The sequence below is a fragment of the Halyomorpha halys genome, unplaced genomic scaffold (assembly GCF_000696795.3).
Source record: "Halyomorpha halys isolate HHAL.00 unplaced genomic scaffold, Hhal_1.1 Scaffold36.1, whole genome shotgun sequence".
NCBI lineage: Eukaryota > Metazoa > Arthropoda > Insecta > Hemiptera > Pentatomidae > Halyomorpha > Halyomorpha halys.
This window is the reverse complement of record NW_027108624.1, coordinates 612,480-633,379: the sequence shown is the minus strand read 5'-3', so window position 1 is coordinate 633,379 and position 20,900 is coordinate 612,480. Positions and strand designations below refer to the sequence as shown.

Here is a 20,900-nt window from a genome sequence, read left to right as displayed (position 1 = left end):
TTATAATAAAAACTGTAGGGGGAAAAAAAATTGTTTATTATTTCTTATTATTGTATCTCTTTTTTTCTGATTATACCATGTATGAGTAATTTGTATATGTTTGATTACGGATTGATTATGCATGCATGGTTATTATGCATCATGGATAATTGTATTGATGATCATATTTATAATATACATAATAGAGGGGAAGAAGAAATATTTAAAAAAATATAAATAAATAAATTAAAAAAAAAAATACATGGATAGAAAAACATGTTTTGACAGAAGTCAAAGTCAGAGTGAACTGTTTGTATTGGGAGGAGTGGGGATAGGCAGTTAAGTACGTTACATTTGAAAACAATTTTAAAGTAAACAGTGTATAAAATTAAAGAAAATATTAAAATTAAGTAAACCATAAATGATAATATACATAATGGAGGGAGGGGGGAAGAAATTATATATTAAAAAAAAACTATAAATGTACACAGATAGAAAACAGAAGAAATAAAGTTAAAATAATGGAATACAATCAATACACACGGTCAATCAGCAATCTTCTAGAAAACCAGATTACTATTGTAAAAGTTTATATAGGATTATAATAAATTAGTTTTTTTTTTGTTCTTTTGTTATACAAGCCAAGACTAAACTTTATATGCTATCTTCAGAGCTATAATATACATATGAAAAAAACAATATACAAATGATAATATTGAGAAAATAATAAAATAGGTTGATTAAAATGATACAGAATAAATAAGGATTAAAATGTGTTCACGCATGAAAACAATAATTTAAATTAAGCATATGTAGTTAAATACTGAAAATACAGAAACATCCTGTCTTATTTCTTGTCTCTTGAGAATATTTCTTATCTTCTCTATTTACTTGCATATGAGGAATTTCACATTACCTCCTCTGGTCATAACAGATGTCTTAATATATCAACTACCACTTCATACAAACTATTGTGTTCAATCAAACTTGGCTTTTCAATTTATCACAAATTGCACCAGTTGAAATCATTATTTAGACCAAGCTGAGCTCTGTGGGAAACCACCAGATTATTTCTACAATTTTTCAATTCAGCACAAGTTATTCTTTGTGAACTCAAGTGGAAATAAGAATTATTAATATCCACTGCATAACAATAAATCGTACTTTGTTATATTCATTAGAATTTATTTTATTTTATTTTATATTTACTATTTACTTTTATTTTCATACATTTCCTTGTTGACATTCCATACTATAACATTTTGATTATTTAGGTTGGAATTAAGAACATAACATATGCTGGAAATCATGGTATGGAAATAATTCAATCAGACGGTAGTCATTTTATGTTTCCAATGCCTTTAGAATATCAAGAAAAAGCTTCACAGCTTGTCAAAGATCTTCAAGAACAGGTAAAGTTTTAGAAGTAAAATTAGAATATATTACTATTCTATATTTTGTACTTGTACATTTCAGGATTTACCCCATACTCGTGTACTATTTTATCCTAAAATTGTATGGGGTAAGTTTCAAAATGTTGTACAAGTACAAAATATAGAATAGTAATATATTCTAATTGGAAGTTTTCTTCACTTCAGCATTTAAAAAAAGTAATTTTTGTGTTTGGGACACTTTATTTAAGAAATAGAATGAATAATGATAGAGAAAACCTTTTTTAAGAAGATTTTTACCTGTTAACTAATTTTTATTTATAGGTAGTTAAAGAAGGTGCCTGGGTGGAAAATAAAGGACTCACTCTTACATTACATTATCGAGAGACACCTTTTGAATGGAGGGCAGAAATTGTTTCAAAAGCTAGAACATTGATAGAATCGGCTGGCTTTATAGCATCTCATGCTCATAAGGCTCTTGAAGCGAAACCACCCATAAATTGGAATAAAGGAAGAGCATGTATATACATTCTTCGCACAGCTTTTGGTCTTAACTGGTCAGATCGTCTCAATGTCATTTATGTTGGAGATGACACCACTGATGAGGATGCAATGAGGGTAAACTAAATTGTTTTAGTTAATTTTTGATATATTAACTATTAATTTGTTCTTTTAAAAAAAAATGTAGCAAATTATTACTCACTAGCTGAACCACCAATGTTTCGCTATCGCTATATTTGAGGATGTACATGGGTTTAATGAACACAATTGATAGTTTGTTATAAATTATTGTATTAGTTAAAATTAAACAATTACTTTATTATAATGATTTAGAAAGATAAATTAAACCAATACATGCAGTAAGGAAGAAAAATGAAACGCTGGCTATCAATGCCTTCAATTTCTTTTAAATAATGTAAAAATAGAAATAGCTTCAACATGACTCAACCAATCTACTCCAAACCTGGCAGTGGTTTAGGGATCTATAAACTGCGTCAAAAAGTGCAAACTGAATCTAATTAAACAAATTTGAACCGGGGATATAAAATAAAATGTTTGCATTATTTTCCCTAGTTGAAACCCATATTTCGCCCCTATGAGGGCATTAAATCTAAGTTTAGTTGATGTAAGCTGAAAGAGCAGATATTCAGCTTTCCAACGGTTCTATGAACCTAGGAATAGGATAAAATGCAGAGGAGTAACGAACGATTATATGAAAATCATCATGACTGGAAGCAAAAAAAAATCAAAATTGAGGTGAAAAGTTTCTAATTTTCAATTTCCTTGAAGAATGAGTGGTATTTGGAAGTTTGAGACGACCCTAAAAACGAATATGATTTGCTTTTTTCTTTAAAAAAATTTGCTTACCTACTTTACCCGAGCCACATTAGGTTTTCATAATTTTTTGTAATTATAATAGAGCTTAATAGAATTATTAATACTTTTTTCTTATTCTTCAGAAAGAGACGAATTGATTGGTGTACAATAACAGTGTAAAAACCTTATACTTTTTATGTTATAAACAAAAGACGCTTAATTTTGTTCATACATTTTTTTTTACTCAAGAATTAGGGGATTTCACCATCTCTAAACCTTCCCATGGGGAAAAGAAACATTTTAAAAAAACAGCACGTAAATCAGTCCTCTAATTCAAAAGTTTATTGTAGATAAAAATTTGACCATTCCCTTTTATATATATAGACTAGCTGACCCAGAAATGCTTCGCTATTGCTATATTTGAGGATCTATATAGATTTAATGAACACAATTGATAGTTTCTTATAAATTGTTGTGTTTAGTTAAAATAAAACATTTTAAAATACTTGATTGTTGGGATCCTTACCTTTAAACCTTTCCATGGTGAGAGAGAACATTTTCGCATCAACAAAAAGTTGATATTCATTTTTAGAACCTCGAGAAACATTTAATTACGAATTTTCAAAAAAATTGGAAAATAAAAGTTTATAGTCGAAAATTTTCACCTGGCCTTTGATTCCTTTTTAAAAATCTAAAAATGGAAATAACTTCAATACTACTCGACTGATCTACACAAACTTGGCAGTGGTTTAGGACTCTATAAACTGCACCAAAGGGCACAAACCGTTTCTAATTAAACAAATTAGAACCGGAGATATAAAATAAAATGTGTTAATTTTTATCTCCTTTTTGAAACCCTTGTTTTGCTCTTATAATGGTATCAAATATAACTTTAGTCAATTAATATATAAATCAGATAAATGCAGAGGAGTTATAAATGATTGTATGAAAAATAGTCACCGGAGGAAAAAAAATCCTCCCCAATAAATCAAGGTGAAAAATTTATGATTTTTATTTTCTTTGAAAAATGGTATTTGGTACAACCTTAAAAAAAATTATGATTTGCTGTTTGCAAAAACAAAATTATTGATCTACTTTACCATGAGCCTTACGCATAATTTGGTTCATAACTTTTCTTTTTACTGGAGAATCCAGGGATTTCTTCATCTTTAAACCTTTGCATGACGAAATGGAACATTTTGAAAAAACTGCATGAAAATTGGTCCACTAATAAAAAGTTTATTGTGGACAAAGATTCGAGCATTCCCTTTTTTATATATATATAGATTATTAAATTATCAAATCATTATTGTATGAATCAATAATTTATTACATCAGGAATTAATGAATAATAGATAGAAGCATTTCAAAATCAGTCCAGCCTAAAAAAAATTCAAAAATTGTCTGATTGTACTGATGATTTTCGAGGATCCTTGTGACGTAATCAGTGACTTTGGTGCTAAACACAAAACAATCAACCTAATAGTTTCTTTGAAAAGCCATGGACTGTTTTTTTAAATTAGATTTTTGGATTCTACGTATCTTGAAATGCAAAACGGTCTTGGTCATAATATTTTTCTAGGCCAATTAAAACAGTTCAATTATTAAATATCTGGTGCACTAACTCGACATTCCTTACTGCATTAGATGCTAGGTTCAATACAAACATTTTTTTTTGTTTTATAGGAAATATAAATTTTCATTACTTAATAATAATAATAATACTTTATTTATTCTGGGAAGAGCCCCTTTAGAATAATACAGAGAAATCGACAGATGAGGGCTGAGGAGCCTCAGAGATACTTAAACAAAAAAATATAAATAGTCATTACAGAAAATAATTATAAGTTACTTTCTCATTTTAATCAGTTGGACAATAAAAAAAAAAAATAAATAAAAAAAAAAGAAAATGATGTAAAAATAATTAAGAATGATATAATAGTTTATATACATATTTACAATTATATTGATTTACAATTTTATGGGGTCTGAATGGATAAGAAATAATTGAACTGGAAGGATTTAAAGGTAGGGAGGGTATTGGAACGACCGAAGTTTGAAGGGATGCAGTTCCATAGGGATGAGGATCAAATAATGAACGATTTATTGAAAGCAGCGGTTCGGTTGGCCCTTGTGTATAAATCTGAAGACTGGGAACAGGTAATGTGGGAAGGAATAGAGGATTTGAATTGAAAGAGTTCGGAGATTTATGAAGGATGGCGGGATTGGATGACTTGGAAGATGAAGAAATCCAGGAAATACTTACAATGGTAGGAAGGACAAAGCTACTTCAACTCTGCATAAAAACTGGAAACAGAGGTGTCCCTTGGGATCCCGAAGATGAATCGTACACAATAATTTATCAAACGTTTTAATTTCGCCTTGAGATCCCCAGAGACGCCCTCAATTACCGTACAGCAATAGTCAAAGTGGGGAAATATTAGAGAAGTGACTAGGAGCCTACGGGTTTAAATGGAAATAGGTGGTGGAGTTTATTTACATGTTTTAAAGTTGAAAAGGTATGGTGGGATATATTGGATACATGGTTTCTCCAGGAAAGCGTTTGATCAAAGGTAAAATGGATACTTTTTGAGTTGTGTGGGAACAAATTTTTCATTTCTTCATAACATTTTTTCTATCTCTTTCTTAGCAATTCACTTTACATATAAATCATCAAAGGATTTGAGCAAGTTTCATGAATATTCTTGGTGCTGTTTTGGCCCAAAAGTCCAAAGAACACGTTTTTTGGTTAGCCTAATTTAGTACACAGGTGTTGGGGGAGGGGGGGTCAAAACTCTACAAAACAAAAAATAAGCAATAGGTTCAAGAGGTTATATGTTGTTTTATTTTTTCTTGTCTTTTGAATTGTGATTCCAAAACACTTTTATATTTTCTCTTTGTCTTCTTAAATGCCCGAATTGATATAGACATATGAAACCTCACATTGGTCGATGTTAATGACGAGTGTTACGGCGAATAGGGGTTCAAAAGGAACCTTTACTAGTCCAACGTGAAAAGAAAAGAATAGCCGAATTTGGTTATTTTAATATTTTTAAATACGTAAACATATTAAAAGGAACACAAAATATATAAAAATATACAAATTATAAAAAAAAAGAAAGCTTAAAACTATTACAAAATTACATGAATTGAACAAAAGAGAGAAGAAAAAAAGTCTTATATCACCGGTGATTGATGGGGCCCTGATTGTGGCTGTTGTCCTGAGTGGATGTTCTGGTGGAGGTAGATCGACGTACGTACGGCTGCCTTGTCCACTTGTTGGATGAGCCGAAGTAGTCCGCCCGCCGTGGTTAAAATAATTTAAGCTGGCCAGAATGCTGGCAACTACGAGTATGTAGTGAGGAGACAATGGAGACGATATGTGTGTGCACACTGAGACTCTAAAAAGTCGTCTGTTGATTTTCAGTATAAAAAGCAACAGAGTAGTTGTTTTGTTTTTAGACTTAATAATAATCATATGTTCCAATAATCGATTTGTAGACCATATGTTGGCTACAAGAACGAGTCTTGAGGTTAATAGGAGTGACTTTGACTTTGGTGTTAAATCTAAAATAAAAATTGGTCCGTTAGTTCAGAGAAAAGTCGTGGTGACCAGATTTTTTCTTTTTTCGATTTCTGGATTTTATGTTTTCTGGAATGTAAAACCTGAATTAAATAAAATAAAATAAATGAACTCCCCCACCAAGATTGAGGTTTTATGTTTCAAGATACATAGAATCCAAAATAAAATTTTAAAAAATTCTGTTCCCTTTTTGACTATTCCCCAAAACATTTTGAGATTTGGTTCTTAAGTTCCAGGTCACCCTATAATGAGCCTCAAAATTAGTCTTTAACCTCCTCTTTTTTTTTTGAAGTGGCTTACAGCTTATAGCTAGACAGCTTATCAGGTTTTATAGGATTGCACTTCAGTCATTTATTAAGATAGAGAGAAAATATTAAGTGAAGTAACTCCCCAAAAGCTTTAAAAAATTATTTCTTGAATTGAAGTAGTAATATTGTTGCTTGTGTTTCTTTCTTGTATCATAACATTGCAGCCCTATATAATAAATGATCAATTCAAGTAATAAACCATTTTTTAAATGGATACCAAACACATTTAGTGTACTTCAGTTCTCCTAAACTACTCAACTGCTTTTGATTGAGAAATGAGTTTTTTTTTTACCCTAAATATGCTGTTATGTATGGTTATTTTTATTATAGATAAAACAAGAACATCAAAATCATTAAGATTTTTTTTGGAGATGGGGTTAGGTAGGAGAATTTTGCTTAAAATTTCAAAATGATATCTAATTGAATATTTGTTACAGTATTCATTTATGCTTTTAAAACTTAAAAAAAAAAAAGAAAGGTTTTCATCCTTAAAAATAGTCTCTGATCATGATATATTTATAATTCATGTAAATTTATTTTCATGTCACTGCTCTACTTTGATAGTGATACATCTGACAAAAAAAAGTCATGATTTTATTTTGAATTAATATTGATTAGTATTACTTTTTGTAATGGTGTCTCCCTACAGACTGTCCTAATGCAAGTAACTTTGTCATAAAGTAAACCCAGTTGACTATACAATTTATGGAATATGTCAAAAACAAATTTAAAAAAAATTATCAGAAAAGGCAAAACAGCTATATCCTTTCTAGATATTTTATAAAAACTATGTTCAACTAACACATATTAAGTTAATATATAGGAAGATGGTCAGGGTTGCGGTCAAAGGAGAAACAAAATAGTTGTAAACTATTTTTGTTTCTCCTTTGACCGCAACCCTGACCATCTTCCTATATATCAATTTTTACGGTCAACTATATATACATATTAAGTTAACTTGTGCATTTCTTTGTTTTTTGTCCTAGGCTTTAAAAGGTATGGCGATTTCATTCCGAATAACACTAGGTTTATCAGTCAAGACTGCTGCTGATCATAGATTGCAAACTACTGATTGCGTTGTTACCTTACTTAAATGGGTGGAGGAAAAGTTTAAGGATTAAGAATAACCATCTTCATTGTTGAAGTTACTATTTTTCTGGAAAATATTTGTCAGAACCAAGATATTTTGATATATCTATTTTTCTCTTATTTTATTTAAAAAAGATGTGCCTTATCTTGACAAAAATAATTTACTTTCCATCAAGGTCTTTTATTTAATTTTAAATAAAATAAGGTTGTGAGCTGTCCTTTTTTTTTTCCAATTAAAAAATCTCATTATAGAAAGTAGAAATGTTTTTTGTTTTAAGAATTTTTAAAAGAGATTTATTATTTACTTGATTAAGGAATAAATCAATCAACTAATTTGACTTTTTTAAGAGGTATAGATATTTTTAATGTAATTTTATTTTCTATAAATATAAATTTATTAAATTCTTTGTTTTTTTAATTTTTTTGTCCTCAGTATTGGTAGTAGGTATAAAGAAAATTTGTCTGTTTTAAAAAATCAAAGAATTGATCCAAAAAGTCATAAAATAAACATATTGCACTTGATAAGAAAAGTAACTCTTAAGAAAAACTGAGGTTTGCTTGCACTGTTAGGTAGACAAACCCAAAATAATGCAAAGTGATCAATCCTTTAACTTTGATTAGATTCATAAAATCAAGCTCTATGTAGCTCATTACAAGGATGATAATGCACAGCAGGCTTACCTTAATGGCTACAATGCTACAAGACTTAATTGAAAAAAAAAAAAGTTCCCACTTCATAGAAGATGAATGCGCTCTCCAGTCAATTCATTACAAAATTATAATCAAACTCAAACCTAGGATAAAGGAGTGTAGTGCCTTACTAGCTGAACTATCCTGCTTATTTCAGTTTAAATATGTTTTCAATTAATTGAATTTACTAGAGGTCTTTAACTTGGAGGAACATGAAGTTTTTACATTAACAGCCAATAGTCTACTTATTTTATATAAAATTAATACTCAAATCGTAGTGTCTCAAGATATATCACGTAATGCATAGGCAAGTTTGTATTCACATTCCCCTATAAAGTTAAGATATGATCAGGTACCTCTACACGTTTGCCAAACTATGGCGAATTCATGCAGGACAATACTTTATCACATAGTATAATAGTGTAAGTTGATAGTGATTAAATTTTTATTTTAATGTGAAGATTTATCAAATTTTGATTGAAATTATTTACCTGGGCAGAATAGCCTGTATAAAGTGTTTTAACATTGATGTAGTTGTAAATTTGTATTTAAGATTTTCCTTGAGGAAGGCCGAAACATAGGACTTATAAAGAATGTTTTGAGACTTAAACTGGATAAAATTTATTTAATTTAAACAAGAAGTGAGCTTCTATATTTATATCAACTTAAAATATCTTATAATTTTTTTTCTTAATAAAGCCAAAAAATGAATTAATAATGTAAATAGGTCTTACAATTTCAAAATACAACTGATATATCCATCATTACCAGTATAAGAGGATCAAAAAGAGATTTATTTTTAAATAAATAAAGTATATAAAGGATAAAATAAATTACATTGTCCTTTGACTACTAATTTATTTCTACTTTAATTTTATCAAATAATAAATTATTAGATTTTATTACAATGAAAAAAAAAAAAAAGAGGTAATAGTATATTACAGCCTAGCTGCTCATAAACTTTAATTAATGGTTGAAAAGCAAAAAGAGTACAAGTGACAATTTTATGAATGCGATTTTCCCTTGATATCCACCTTTGCCTGAATCAAATGTATGCTTTGCTATGTGATTATAAATAATTATTAGTCAATGTACTAATTTTGTCATCTCTAGGAGAAACAAAAAATTGTCATTTGTATTCTTTATCTTCTCACATACTGTCAGTTTAGAAATCATACTGAACTATCATGACTAGTTATGATAATTACAATTGATTTGGGATACATCTTTATACATTTTTCGAATATAGATCAGATATTACTGTAGAACTACTAAACAAGCTCCAGTAGTGGGAATTACGAATTAAAAATTTGAACTTATACTATCATCATTTGTTTCAAGATCACAGCTATCGACTTCAACTCACTTAAGATGGATAATCAAATCCTCCAGTGGAACCTTTTCAAGGGAGGTCAAGCCCCTACAAACTTGCTAAATTCTGTATAAACGAGTTTTGAAGTTCCTGCTGCTGGAGCTTCTATTGTACCTTAGTATCAATATCTGACCAGTTCTTTGAAAATTATTGTCTTTAAGCAAGTTTCACAGTAACAGTAATAAGTGACAAATGTCACACCCCATGTGCTCTACTTAAATGTAGCAGCCACTTATACGGAACCAGCCAAATAGATACCGAAATTAGTCTCTCACATAGAAAGTTGTAAGCCTAAAATTGTAATATAGACAAAGCTTTAATCTCAACAATATACAAAAATATTTTTTTTTCCCAGCATAATAAAAAAACAATACTTAAACAGGATAAAATACTGAAATTGTATTAAAAAGCAGGGTAGTATCAAAATTTATTATTGATATGAATAATAAATTTGTTATAGACAAATAATGGAATATTTTTACTAATAACATGGAATAATCCTTAAAAGACATTCGGAATATTTGAATATTTAACAGTGAGAGAACTATCAAGAGAGATGATAGCAAAGCTTCAAATATATAAGTTCATATATAATTCCTTAATTCAACTTAAGAAACAAATGAATGTAGGAAAAACAAATTAAAACCCTGAAAATTCATGTTCCCATATAAATCATGTGTTGATTTGAAACAATTCAGTACAATGAGAGGACTGAATAAATATTCACCAAATAAACATGATATAAATAAAAATAAATCAATGTCAATCTTTTATTCAGAAGGCACAAAACTTTACAAAAACATCAAACACACATAACAGAATATGAATTATATATAAAACTTTTTTAGAAATGAAAACAAGAGTATTTTAAATAAATTAATAACATGACATTATGATAAGTCTTTTGGTAATCACTTAATTTTTGTCATCATCTTTTTTCTTAAGAGCATCCCTCTGCATCTTCTTCTTGGATAAAGGCTCATAATCATACTTGCTTTTGCTGGACCACCAAAGAAAAAATGGAATTCCCAGTGAAGGTAAAGTCATAATGGCAAACGCAGCCCAATCAAGCAGATGTGGAGAAAACTTCTTGTCATAATCCCTAAAAGATACAACATAGCCCTCACCTGGTTCACTGCTTAGTGCTACATTAACATGAGCGTCTTCAGTTCCTCCGTTGTATTCAACTTCGGCTGAAGTAAAATTGTAGAAACCAAGCCGAATGGGCCTTAGTACAACGGTGTGAGACATGTTTGTAGCTGGTGGTATTCTATGAATTTTAACTGCAAGACTTCCTCCAACAACTGTAAATCTGTCCGGTGTAAAGCTTTTATCAGTAAGTAACACATTGACTGCTGGACTACTTCCAATATTATACAGTGTATATTTCACAACCAAGTCCATGTTTTCAACAATATATTTATTTAAGATTTGTTTTGATACAAGCAGTCTAGCACCAGATTCTGATTCTTCGACTGAATACTGAATGCAGAGGAACATTATAGCTAATACTAAACTTTGTTTAAATGACATCTTGAAAAATTTACACGAAATTCATAGAGCGAAACAACTTATCAGGACGAAAACTGTGCCACAACTAAACCTTGATGAAACCGAGAAACTGCCGCGTGGAATCCACTCAGCCAACATAACATCCAGGTGCCTTCTGAATATACATGGTAGGATAAAAAATTATATAATGCATATAAATTTTTAATAGGGTTTCCTCCTAAATGAACATCCTTCAGTTAATCTTGCTTTACCTCCTGTAGGTCGGCAAAGAATCGTAAGACATCCTTCACAAGGAACATGAGTTTGGGCATGTGAGAAAACAGTGCGAATTTTGAAACAACCCGGACACTTAATGTCCATAAAGTATGAATTAGGGTGTTGAACTAACCGTTTCAATTTATGCTTACGTTTCTCTTCTTCAGGTCGCGGGCACAGTAAATCTTTAGCAAGAGGCATATTTGAAAAAAACTGGAATAGAGACGGGACACGTTTAACACACTGGCACGGATTGAGTGTTGGGAACCACGTGCAACATGCCTTTGACAGGTAGGTAGTAACATATGTAACTATATATGAACAAAGCGTTCTTTTGAATTATCAAAAGAGTTATGTCAAATTTTTGTGCACAATTAATTGTGAGTCTAATAAAGTTACACACCATTTTGGGGTTTTAATGCAGATATTACATCAATATTATTATTTAGATGGCATAGATATTTTCTCTATCTTGTCAGTGTTCAAAAATGGCTGCTATTCTAAGAGGTATCTGATAATCAGCTATTTTAAATTATTAACAAATGTAGAAATTATTATTTGAGTTGTATAATTGTAATGTTACAAATATCTTTAAAATCTATTTTTGATTTTTGAGTAATTTTTTTTTTTTTGTGACATGTATCTGCAATGCTTAATTTGATCGTTATAATTTCGTTCAAAATTGATTTTTTACTCTATCCATTGAGTAGTATGGTATTTAAAGTATTAAGATCATTATTTACTCAGTATTTGGAGGCCTATGTTTCAAGTTTAGAGGTCTTCAAACTTTAGTGACACTAAGATAATTAACCTCATCATTGGAATTGATTATATTTTCTCTCAAAATTTTTCTAAAATAGGTTACCACAGCAAACACTATGTTATTAGTTTAAATCGTTTGCCTAACAATTATAATTTTGTTTAATGTGTGAAGGTGGTGATAACAAAGCTGTTATTAGAAAATAAAGTTGAATCCAATACTAAACTTCTCATTTAGTAATAGATATGTCTAGGTTTTAAGTTTTACACTTATTTGTCCTTACTTAGGTCATTTTATATGGGTAAAAACGTAGTGGATTTCCATTCAGCAAAATTAAGCAAGATTAGAAATTATTATATGATAGAAATTACTTAATGGGTGATTGTAGTAATTAATTTCACTTATTTTCCAGTTACTGCATTTTTTTTACCAACGTAATCACATAAAATACAAATTATCTGTAAAATTGCTCTCTATAGAGCTTGGACGAAGTGTCCCTCTCCTGTACCAACTCTCTCCTGCTCCTGTCCAGCCCTCTCTTCCTTAATCCTCTGAGTATACAGTGTCTGACAGACATTTAATGAACTCTCAGTACCTTTTCCCCCACTTTCCAAGAGTGCATAATCTTGAATTTCATTCCATCTATCTTGAAGTAATAACCAGTGCTGTTCTTGTAAAGTGTGCACATGTCTCGGTGAATTTTATTTTGGCAAAAAACAAAGGCCAATCCTGAACCATTCCAATGGGCTTAGTCTGAAACTCCACGCTATCAACGTACCAACCTTCACTTGGTGCATTTACCTGATATGAGCTAGAAGATTTGGAATTTTGACTAAGTGCCAGTTTTATATGATACTACTGATTATATATGGTCACTGGCTGATATATGGTCCATACTCGTTTCTGACCAAATAATTGAGGAGACTGTACATTACACAAATGTCAAACTCAATAATATGTAGTGAATAGATGATTGAAAAAGTATTTCTAACTAAAGAACACCTCCAGGAATGAATTGAGAGCTTATATTGGATTCTTAATGCTGGCTATGATAGATAAAGCAAGTCATGAACATTTAAGAAAAAATTAACTTCGAAAATTTGTGGACTACATATATTGTACAATATGTTATCAAGAAGGTTTGAAACTTTGACTGCCTCAAATGCTCTCAAAAAATGTGCTAGTTTTCACAAAAATGTGTTTCATTGCGATTTATTTATTTTTCAATCAGAGACAAAGAGACTGTAAAATTAAGTTAAGACTGTTAAATTAAGTGTGCTAATTTTTTTCCGAGTCATAAAAACATCATTTTTTCTTTCATTTATATAGAAGTATATTGACTAATGTCATTCCTATACTGACTAAGTCTTTAACATTTTTGTGATCTCATTATTGTGATTTTTTAATTCTTTGCAAATTGACTGAGTTTCTTAGATATTTGTTTATTTTTGATAAATGAAAAAGTGTACTTGCGTTATCCCATTCATATTGGAAACCCAATATTTTTTTAAGTGGAAAAATTGTGATTGGGGTGGTTGGAGTCTGCGAGATATCCTATACCCATACAACTGAAATAGGGTATATACTCACCAAGGGTTAATGCTTTTTGCATGCCTTCCTTCCACGTGATCTTTTATCTTCCTCTTTGTATTCTTCCCTCCTCTCCTGTCTCATATGTCATCCTGGCCATTCTTTCCATATTAATTCTAAGGAAGTGCCCAAACTATGTTTATTTTCTTATAAAGTGGTTTTCACCATTACATCACTGTTTGACCTTATTGTCATTTTGCAGATCCTATCTCTCTTTCCTTCAACCTTTCTCTGGTATCTCCATTGACTGAATCTGCTGCTTGTTTTTCGAGGTAAGGATCCATAACTCCGAGGAACAAGAAGGACAAAAATGTTGACTTGTTGAGAGATAGCTTTGTTTTCTTTGTCACCTCTCCTCCATTGAGGAATTCTTTGCGGAAAAAATGGGACATTCTTCCAGTTGCTCTTAGTCTTTGCGACACCTCTCTATCAATGTATCTGCTTTCATTGATCCATGCATCTAGGTATTTGAATTCCTACACCTGTACCAAAATCTATCCTTTCACCTTAAGTATTCTCATTACTTGGTGAGACCATCTTACAATCCTCATGCACTCATTATTTTAAAAAATTGCACAACAGTGTAATCCTAGTTTAGAGGATACAACTTATATAAAATCCCCAAGATTGGCCCTCAAAAATTCATTGCATGAGATTCTACCAATATATTTGGATTTTAATTCATTTTTGCTATACTTTGGCTTCTAAGATCAACTAACAAAGCAATATTTTCTTACATTTTGCTTGCTGTGTAATAGAAAATTTATCATTGATGCTGAAAGTGGTTAAAAAAGTTCTGAAATTTATAGTTGAGTTTCGGAAATTATCATTTTTTTGTGAAACAACATGGTTTTCTTGGAAAATCTTAGAGAAATTCCTATCTTGACAATGGATTGAAATAAGAAAGTGAGGTTGGTGACACTAAAATTAAAATTTAAAAATGATAGAACTACATTTTTGGTGATTTAACCTAACCTCTCCCCTTATAAATACTGACATTCCTCATAAAACATCGTGAGTATATGTTTTAGATTTAGGTGATTGTCTTGTTCAGTGTTAACGCTCCAAGCATTAATTTTGTTGAATGAATATTTAAATTGTGTGTGGCATAACAGTATATGGAACTAAGCGAGACAAACATAAGTAATTAGATCTATGTTCTTAGGTTAGTTCTATTATTACTAGATTTCCATTTATAATAGTCAAAGTTAATTATAAAGAATTTTTCAGTTTATCTTATATATTAACACTTTTTCTGTTCATAGTTCTTGTTTCAGTTTATATTCATTATGGATTTTTTTGTCTAGAGAGCATTGAATTCAGTTAACTTTTCTTTTCTACTAGTTATCTGATTGCTTTGTGATAAATTTTAAAATGTTTGTAAAAAAAAAAATGTACAATTTTTTAGTGATCATTTTCCATTTTTATCAGTTGAATTAATTGTACAAGATTAGATTCTTGGTTAGTTGTCACCATGACTCATAAAGGGCAGATTTGCTTGTTAGTTTTGATTTTCAGTAAAGCCTTTTGATTCTTTTGGAGCTTTGGTGATTCTTTATCATTTAACTAGGGCTAAAAATAGTTTAGCCCATACTGTCCATATGTATTGGATAAGATCTTTGAATTCATCTGTTATTTTTTCATGACACTACAACTCATGGTGAACCACGGCCTCCTATAACTTAAACCACCAGTCGTCTTTTAGAAGTACTGCTGCCTTCAAGTTTTGGCCACCAAGAGTAGTTTATGTGTCAGCTTTCACTCATTTAGCTCATCTAAGTCTGTTTATCATATGTAAATAAGTTCTTTTAGTTTTCTCAATATTTCCTCTCCAAGGATCCAGCTGGTGTGTTCAATCTATCATAATCTGCCAATTCTTATTATGCTCACAAGACCAGCATCTTGAAATAGCTCCTGTAACCCATTGTTTATTTGCAACCCCCTTCTTGGTTAATATTGAGTATTGGTGGGGCAAATATTCTTCTTAATTCAGAACACTAAAATCAAAGGAGGGCTGCTTTTTGGATGATTGATATCGTTCAAAACTCTGACCCATGTGTTAGCACTGGTCTGATTGCTATTTCGTATATGCAAAGCGTGGCTATATGTGAGATTACTGAGATTTTTAGATGTAAATGAAAACTAACATTAGGCTCCTTTCGCAGTTATATTACTCATCTGGATATCAGTATACATGTCATTAATGTTCAGCTGTGAGCCAATGTTTATAAACTCAGATGCACGTTAAAAAATAAAGTCTCCCATTTCTATGTATGCTCTCTGAGGACTGTTTGGCATATGCATAGTTTTATTCTGTTACAATTAACCCAACTCCTTGCTGTTCTCTCATCTGATACTAGCATTAATTTTTTCAACCTGTTTTAGATTCTCTTGCCTCCCTTATGGTTAGCACAGAAAAAATAACTGGAAAACCATTGATATAATAACTGATTAATCATTTTTCTTGGTTCGATAAGCTGATTACTTTATTTTGGCTACCCACTCTAAGCCTTTTTGATTAGAAAAGTAATCTGTTTAATTCTATCTGTTCTCAGGGACTAGTCTGTTTTAGGGCCCTTAATAACCTGCATTTTATCTTCACCTTCATTATCCTACCTTAAGTATTGTTCCTTTAAATGAAAAGCTGTGTTGATAGTGGAATTTGACTAATGCTGTTCATAGCAAAACAAAATAATAAGTTTAATTCTATATTGCTACTAACATTCTTTGTGTTGCTTTATTTGCCCTTAAAATTATTAAATATCTCTTGAAATCATATTCTATGTTAATACATTACACAAAATGAGGCAAGATAAGAAATTTTAATTATTTTATTGTTTCCCATCTCAATTTAATCCCTCTCCCTCTTCTATTTATATAAATGGCCCCCTCATCCATCTAAAACTATTTTAATGTAATTAATTAATCAAAGTAAGATACTTTTTTGTCCAATCTTGTTCAATAAGTTAATGAACCCATGATGTGTTAGTAGTTGAAATCTTAATTGGTTGATTCATCATTAGATATTAGTGATTAGGTATAGGATAATAATTTGTAATAGATAAGGTAACTTACAACAAGCAGCCCTACCTGTTAGTATAAGTTAGGATGACTAACATTTCGTATGGCCTTCAAAGCAGACTATTACCTAGTAAAGTTATTATAGTCAAATAGAATAATTACAACATTTTTCCAATTAAAGTCCCAAATTAATTATTACTCTTCATTTTCAGAACTTGCTGCTGTGTACAGAGGTATCCAATTGTATTATAACTATTTGTAGTTATGTATAATATTAAATTTGAATAATATTAGCATTATAATTAGTTAACACCGTTAAAATATTCGAAGTAATTTGGATTACCTTCTAGAAAAAGTACTAGGGAAATTTTTTCATTAACCTACCTGTTATCTTTCTACCTTTTCTTATCTGTGTTTTTTTCCCACTTGTTTCTCGCTATAATTTCAAGTTTATAAGTGTCTTTTAATTTCATTTTTATTACTTCGCTCTTTTTATTTCCCCAATGCTGTGCACAATATTATACCGTAGTTGTTGACCTTGTGGTCCGTAGATTATTAACCTAAAACTTAGTGCTCGTACTTTATCTCCGTTTTAACATCTTTTTTTCTAAAAATGAGGTTTTGCACCCACGTATAAAATATGTTTCTATTTCTTTGAGGTAATGATTTGAAGATAATACAACTATTTATAGATGCTCCCTACATTTTCTTAAATTAACAAAACATTAATATTTTTCTACTTAAAAACGTTCACTTAAAATATATGAATGCTCGTGTGTATCAACCTCCCAGTTTGTGTCATCCTTATTAGGAATTCTGAAAAGTATTACTATTGTACAATTACTCTTACTACTACTACTTACAATTACATAATTCCTCAAGGAGGAAATACATTTTTTGTGTTTCTATGGTAGTCGAAAATTTTTGTTTATTGTAATAACTAACATTAATATAATTATCAAATGGCACTAGATCCCAGTTTTTTGAGACGGCCTGCTTCAGCATAGATTGCCAGTTTTCTCTGTTGATGATGTTGCCTTGTAATTTCTGATATCAAGTATAACAAGCATTGAAACGAAAATATACAAATAATAGTTTTTTTACCTAACCAATTTATAGAAATATAGTAAGAGAAAGTTTGGACCCCCCATCGCTCAGTACACAGTCTTACCAATTTGATGTCTATTGGCGGTGCTGGTTCGAATCCGGCCTTGGACGTTGACTTTTTTCATTGAGTGGCGGTCCCACAAAATGAAGAACTTTGACTTGGTTAGACAGTATAGGACTCCAATGGGAGTCTTGGCCAAAAAAAAAAAAAAATAAAAAAAAGAGAAAGTTTTGCCATTGTTTATTGTAAAGAAAGAAAATGGTTGAATCTAAAACCAATGATGATTCCTTGTTTTTTATTTTACTACCAGTTTTAATCAGTAATTCTCTCATTCTCTCTCCTCCTCCCTTACCCTCTCTTTCACTCACTCTATTTCTTCAAGAATTAGATACCTCTATACTATGTTGATTTTATTGGTCTTTTTCAATAATGATGAGTCTGGTTTTAATGAATTCTTGAAATATATTATTGTTAAAATATTCTTACTGAACTTCTCATTACATTTATTTTATTTTTTAGGTATTTCTAACACTGTCAAACCTAATTTGGCTATTTTTGTAAAGTATGCAAAAGTAGAATTGACACCTCCCTCACCCAAAGACATTCCGGCAATAACGGGTGGAATTAAAAATATATTATCAGCAGCCAAGACTGGAAAGTGGAAGACTATTACCGTCAGGGTATGTATTATCTAAAATTTTAAATTGATTTGGTTTATGTATTAGCAAATTTGTCTGATTCTCAGATTATGGGTAGTTTTCATGATACAATTTTAACTAGAATTTAATTAAACTTTTCTAACAAAATCAAAATATAGTAGTTGGTATTTTAAAAGGACAAAGGTTCAAACCCTTGTATCTAAACAAAATGTCTGTATTTAGAAATTAATAATTTATGCTAGTTTTTTTCATTTATCTACTGATGTTTTGGAGTATCAATGTTATCAATGTCACATTGCTCTAATGTTGACAAGCAATGCATTAGGGATCTTTTAGAGAGAAAAATCTGATCACTTTATATTATTTTTATTAGATAATCATATAATTGCATCTTAATTATTTTCTGCATTGTAAGCACCACAATCGATAAGAGCCCTATACAATTTGTTGAAGTTTAGAGTGCAGTTGAACAACATTTATTTTTAATATACCAAATTTGACATTAGGAATGAATAAAGGAGGATGAATATTGTAGATTAAAGTAGAAATAAATGAACACCCCGAAACATCGGTGGATAATTATAAAAAAATCTTGAATAAATAATAATTGTTTGTTCTAGTCACAGCTTAATTTTTTTTGTGGTGATACCTGCAATTAGAAAACTAAACTATCCTTTAATGTTTTCATTCTATTATGAAGACATATTTCTTCACTGGAAAAAAAAAATTAGGTTAGACTTAACTAATTAAATAAGTTTTAATTGACTAAAATTTGACCCTAAAATGAGAATCACTCATTTAGAATATGATGATCACTTCCTTATAAATATTGTGATTACCAAAAATGTGGAAATAAAATGTAGATACATTGAAGTGCATTGAATCTAGTACCCTTCAAAAGTTAGGATTTTCATCCCTCAAAGGGGAGGGGATGTTTTATAATGAATAATTGATTGTTATGAAGGTAGTATAGCAATTTAAAAAATATATCTTTGTCTATATATTAATGGATTAATTATTTTAGGTAGTATCAATACAGGACATATTTAAAAAAAAAAATCTATACAAATAGAGAAAATAAAAGTAAAAAAAAGATGGATGTTAATAGAGTGCTCAATATTCTATTGTTGTGCTTCATGTAGTCTTTTGTCAGTCTCCATTATTGTATGTAGAGAAAGAGTTTAATTTGTCCAGAGTTTACGCAAAATGCATTTTTGAACAAAAAAACATTGTCAAAAAGTGAGTTAGCATTTTCTAAAAGTTTAAATTTTCAAGCAGTAAAATGCGACTGTTTAATATTAATATAGCTTTAGGAATATCACTTCTGTTTTCTAAGTGTACTTCAAAATATTTCCAATGAGGCTACGTCAGTATAAGTCATGTTGAGGGAGATTTAGATGCCTACAAATTTTACTGGTAGTATGTATTACTTATAAATTAATTAAAGACAAGGCATGCCCGGTAGTAAAGCAAGCCTAATTGTCACAATGGTCACTAAAATAGAACAGTATTAAAATAAACAATTAATTTTCAAATATTTACTGAAGGATCGTAGAAGTTCTTAAACAGTATCGCATTATTGGAGTATTCCTTTTGCAAATCCATTAATAATTTATTGAGTGAGAAAACTAAATATCCTATAAAATCATTCTGTTTTCATTGTTAAAGTTAATTGTTTATAATATACATTTTTGTTACAGGAAGCATGGCTGAACACACTCGTAACCATGGAAGTTCTGTGCTGGTTTTATGTTGGAGAATGTATTGGAAAGCGATCTATTGTTGGTTATAAAGTCGAAGTGTAAATAGAATTAAGGGGAAAAAATATAGAATTTTAAATGTGTATTATATATAAATGTTAGTAAATTAATTTTTTTTCTTTGTAATTTTTTCCATTTCCTTTATCATTTCTCACATTCAATAAATTTCATTATAGGATAGATCATTAAGATTATGATCAGCTACTTTAAACCTTGACATGCCTAGTGACTAAATCAGTTAATACCTAATTAAAAGCCTTCAAGCTGTACCCACACTGTGTCATATTCAATTTGCTTTTCATCTTTCCTTTAGTGCGTGCCTCAAGAGCAGTGGTTCCCAAACTTTTTTTTTTTTTATGGCAGAATCTACATCTACATTTATATTTGATAAAAATTGATGTCATCTTTTCAGTAAAAGCTAAAAAAGGGAAGGATACCTACCCAAAACTGAAGTGGGAAGGTCTAAAACTGTTTCCAATTGATGTGGAATGATCCAATTCTAATTT

General features: G+C 30.1%; 4 protein-coding genes across 14 annotated transcripts in view; 2 read left to right on the top strand and 2 right to left on the bottom strand.

Annotated features, from left to right (window-relative positions):
• Positions 1–8,074, top strand: part of LOC106686723 (uncharacterized) — a 35,646-nt gene extending 27,572 nt beyond the window's left edge. For all 9 annotated transcript variants that reach the window (XM_067046888.1, XM_067046890.1, XM_067046889.1 and 6 more), the window contains exons 12-14: positions 1,254–1,391; positions 1,695–1,988; positions 7,565–8,074. In XM_067046888.1, the coding sequence (XP_066902989.1) occupies positions 1,254–1,391; positions 1,695–1,988; positions 7,565–7,699 (567 nt within the window). In that variant the 3' untranslated portion in view covers positions 7,700–8,074. The remainder of the gene's footprint in view (positions 1–1,253; positions 1,392–1,694; positions 1,989–7,564) is intronic.
• A 2,411-nt stretch (positions 8,075–10,485) lies between these two features.
• On the bottom strand, positions 10,486–11,262 carry SsRbeta (signal sequence receptor beta). Its single transcript, XM_014430131.2, has one exon. It carries the CDS (start codon positions 11,260–11,262, stop codon positions 10,645–10,647), a length of 618 nt encoding a protein of 205 aa, XP_014285617.1. The 3' UTR covers positions 10,486–10,644.
• Positions 10,740–11,697, bottom strand: LOC106686714 (small ribosomal subunit protein eS27-like). The gene has a single exon (XM_067046885.1). The coding sequence runs from the start codon at positions 11,695–11,697 to the stop codon at positions 11,443–11,445; it is 255 nt and encodes an 84-aa protein (XP_066902986.1). The 3' UTR covers positions 10,740–11,442.
• Positions 11,698–11,759: 62 nt separating this feature from the next.
• LOC106686699 (ATP synthase, subunit G) lies at positions 11,760–20,520 on the top strand. Of its 3 annotated transcripts, XM_014430142.3 has the most exons (4): positions 11,760–11,787; positions 17,080–17,100; positions 18,495–18,655; positions 20,335–20,520. In XM_014430142.3, exons 1-4 carry the CDS (start codon positions 11,775–11,777, stop codon positions 20,437–20,439), a joined length of 300 nt encoding a protein of 99 aa, XP_014285628.1. In that variant the 5' UTR covers positions 11,760–11,774; the 3' UTR covers positions 20,440–20,520. The 3 variants fall into 3 exon arrangements, with proteins under 3 accessions (XP_014285628.1, XP_014285645.1, XP_014285636.1); XM_014430159.3 differs by lacking the exon at positions 17,080–17,100; XM_014430150.3 differs by lacking the exons at positions 11,760–11,787; positions 17,080–17,100 and adding an exon at positions 11,908–12,003.
• The last annotated feature ends 380 nt before the right edge of the window (positions 20,521–20,900 follow it).

Bases quoted from the DNA above. Each gene is read 5' to 3' on its own strand.
- LOC106686699 (XM_014430142.3), top strand. The intron at 17,101-18,494 runs GTATCCAATTGT...TTTATTTTTTAG, and splicing joins ACTTGCTGCTGTGTACAGAG to GTATTTCTAACACTGTCAAA. The intron at 18,656-20,334 runs GTATGTATTATC...TTTTTGTTACAG, and splicing joins GGAAGACTATTACCGTCAGG to GAAGCATGGCTGAACACACT.
- LOC106686714 (XM_067046885.1), bottom strand. From the start codon at position 11,697: ATGCCTCTTGCTAAAGATTTACTGTGCCCGCGACCTGAAGAAGAGAAA.
- SsRbeta (XM_014430131.2), bottom strand. From the start codon at position 11,262: ATGTCATTTAAACAAAGTTTAGTATTAGCTATAATGTTCCTCTGCATT.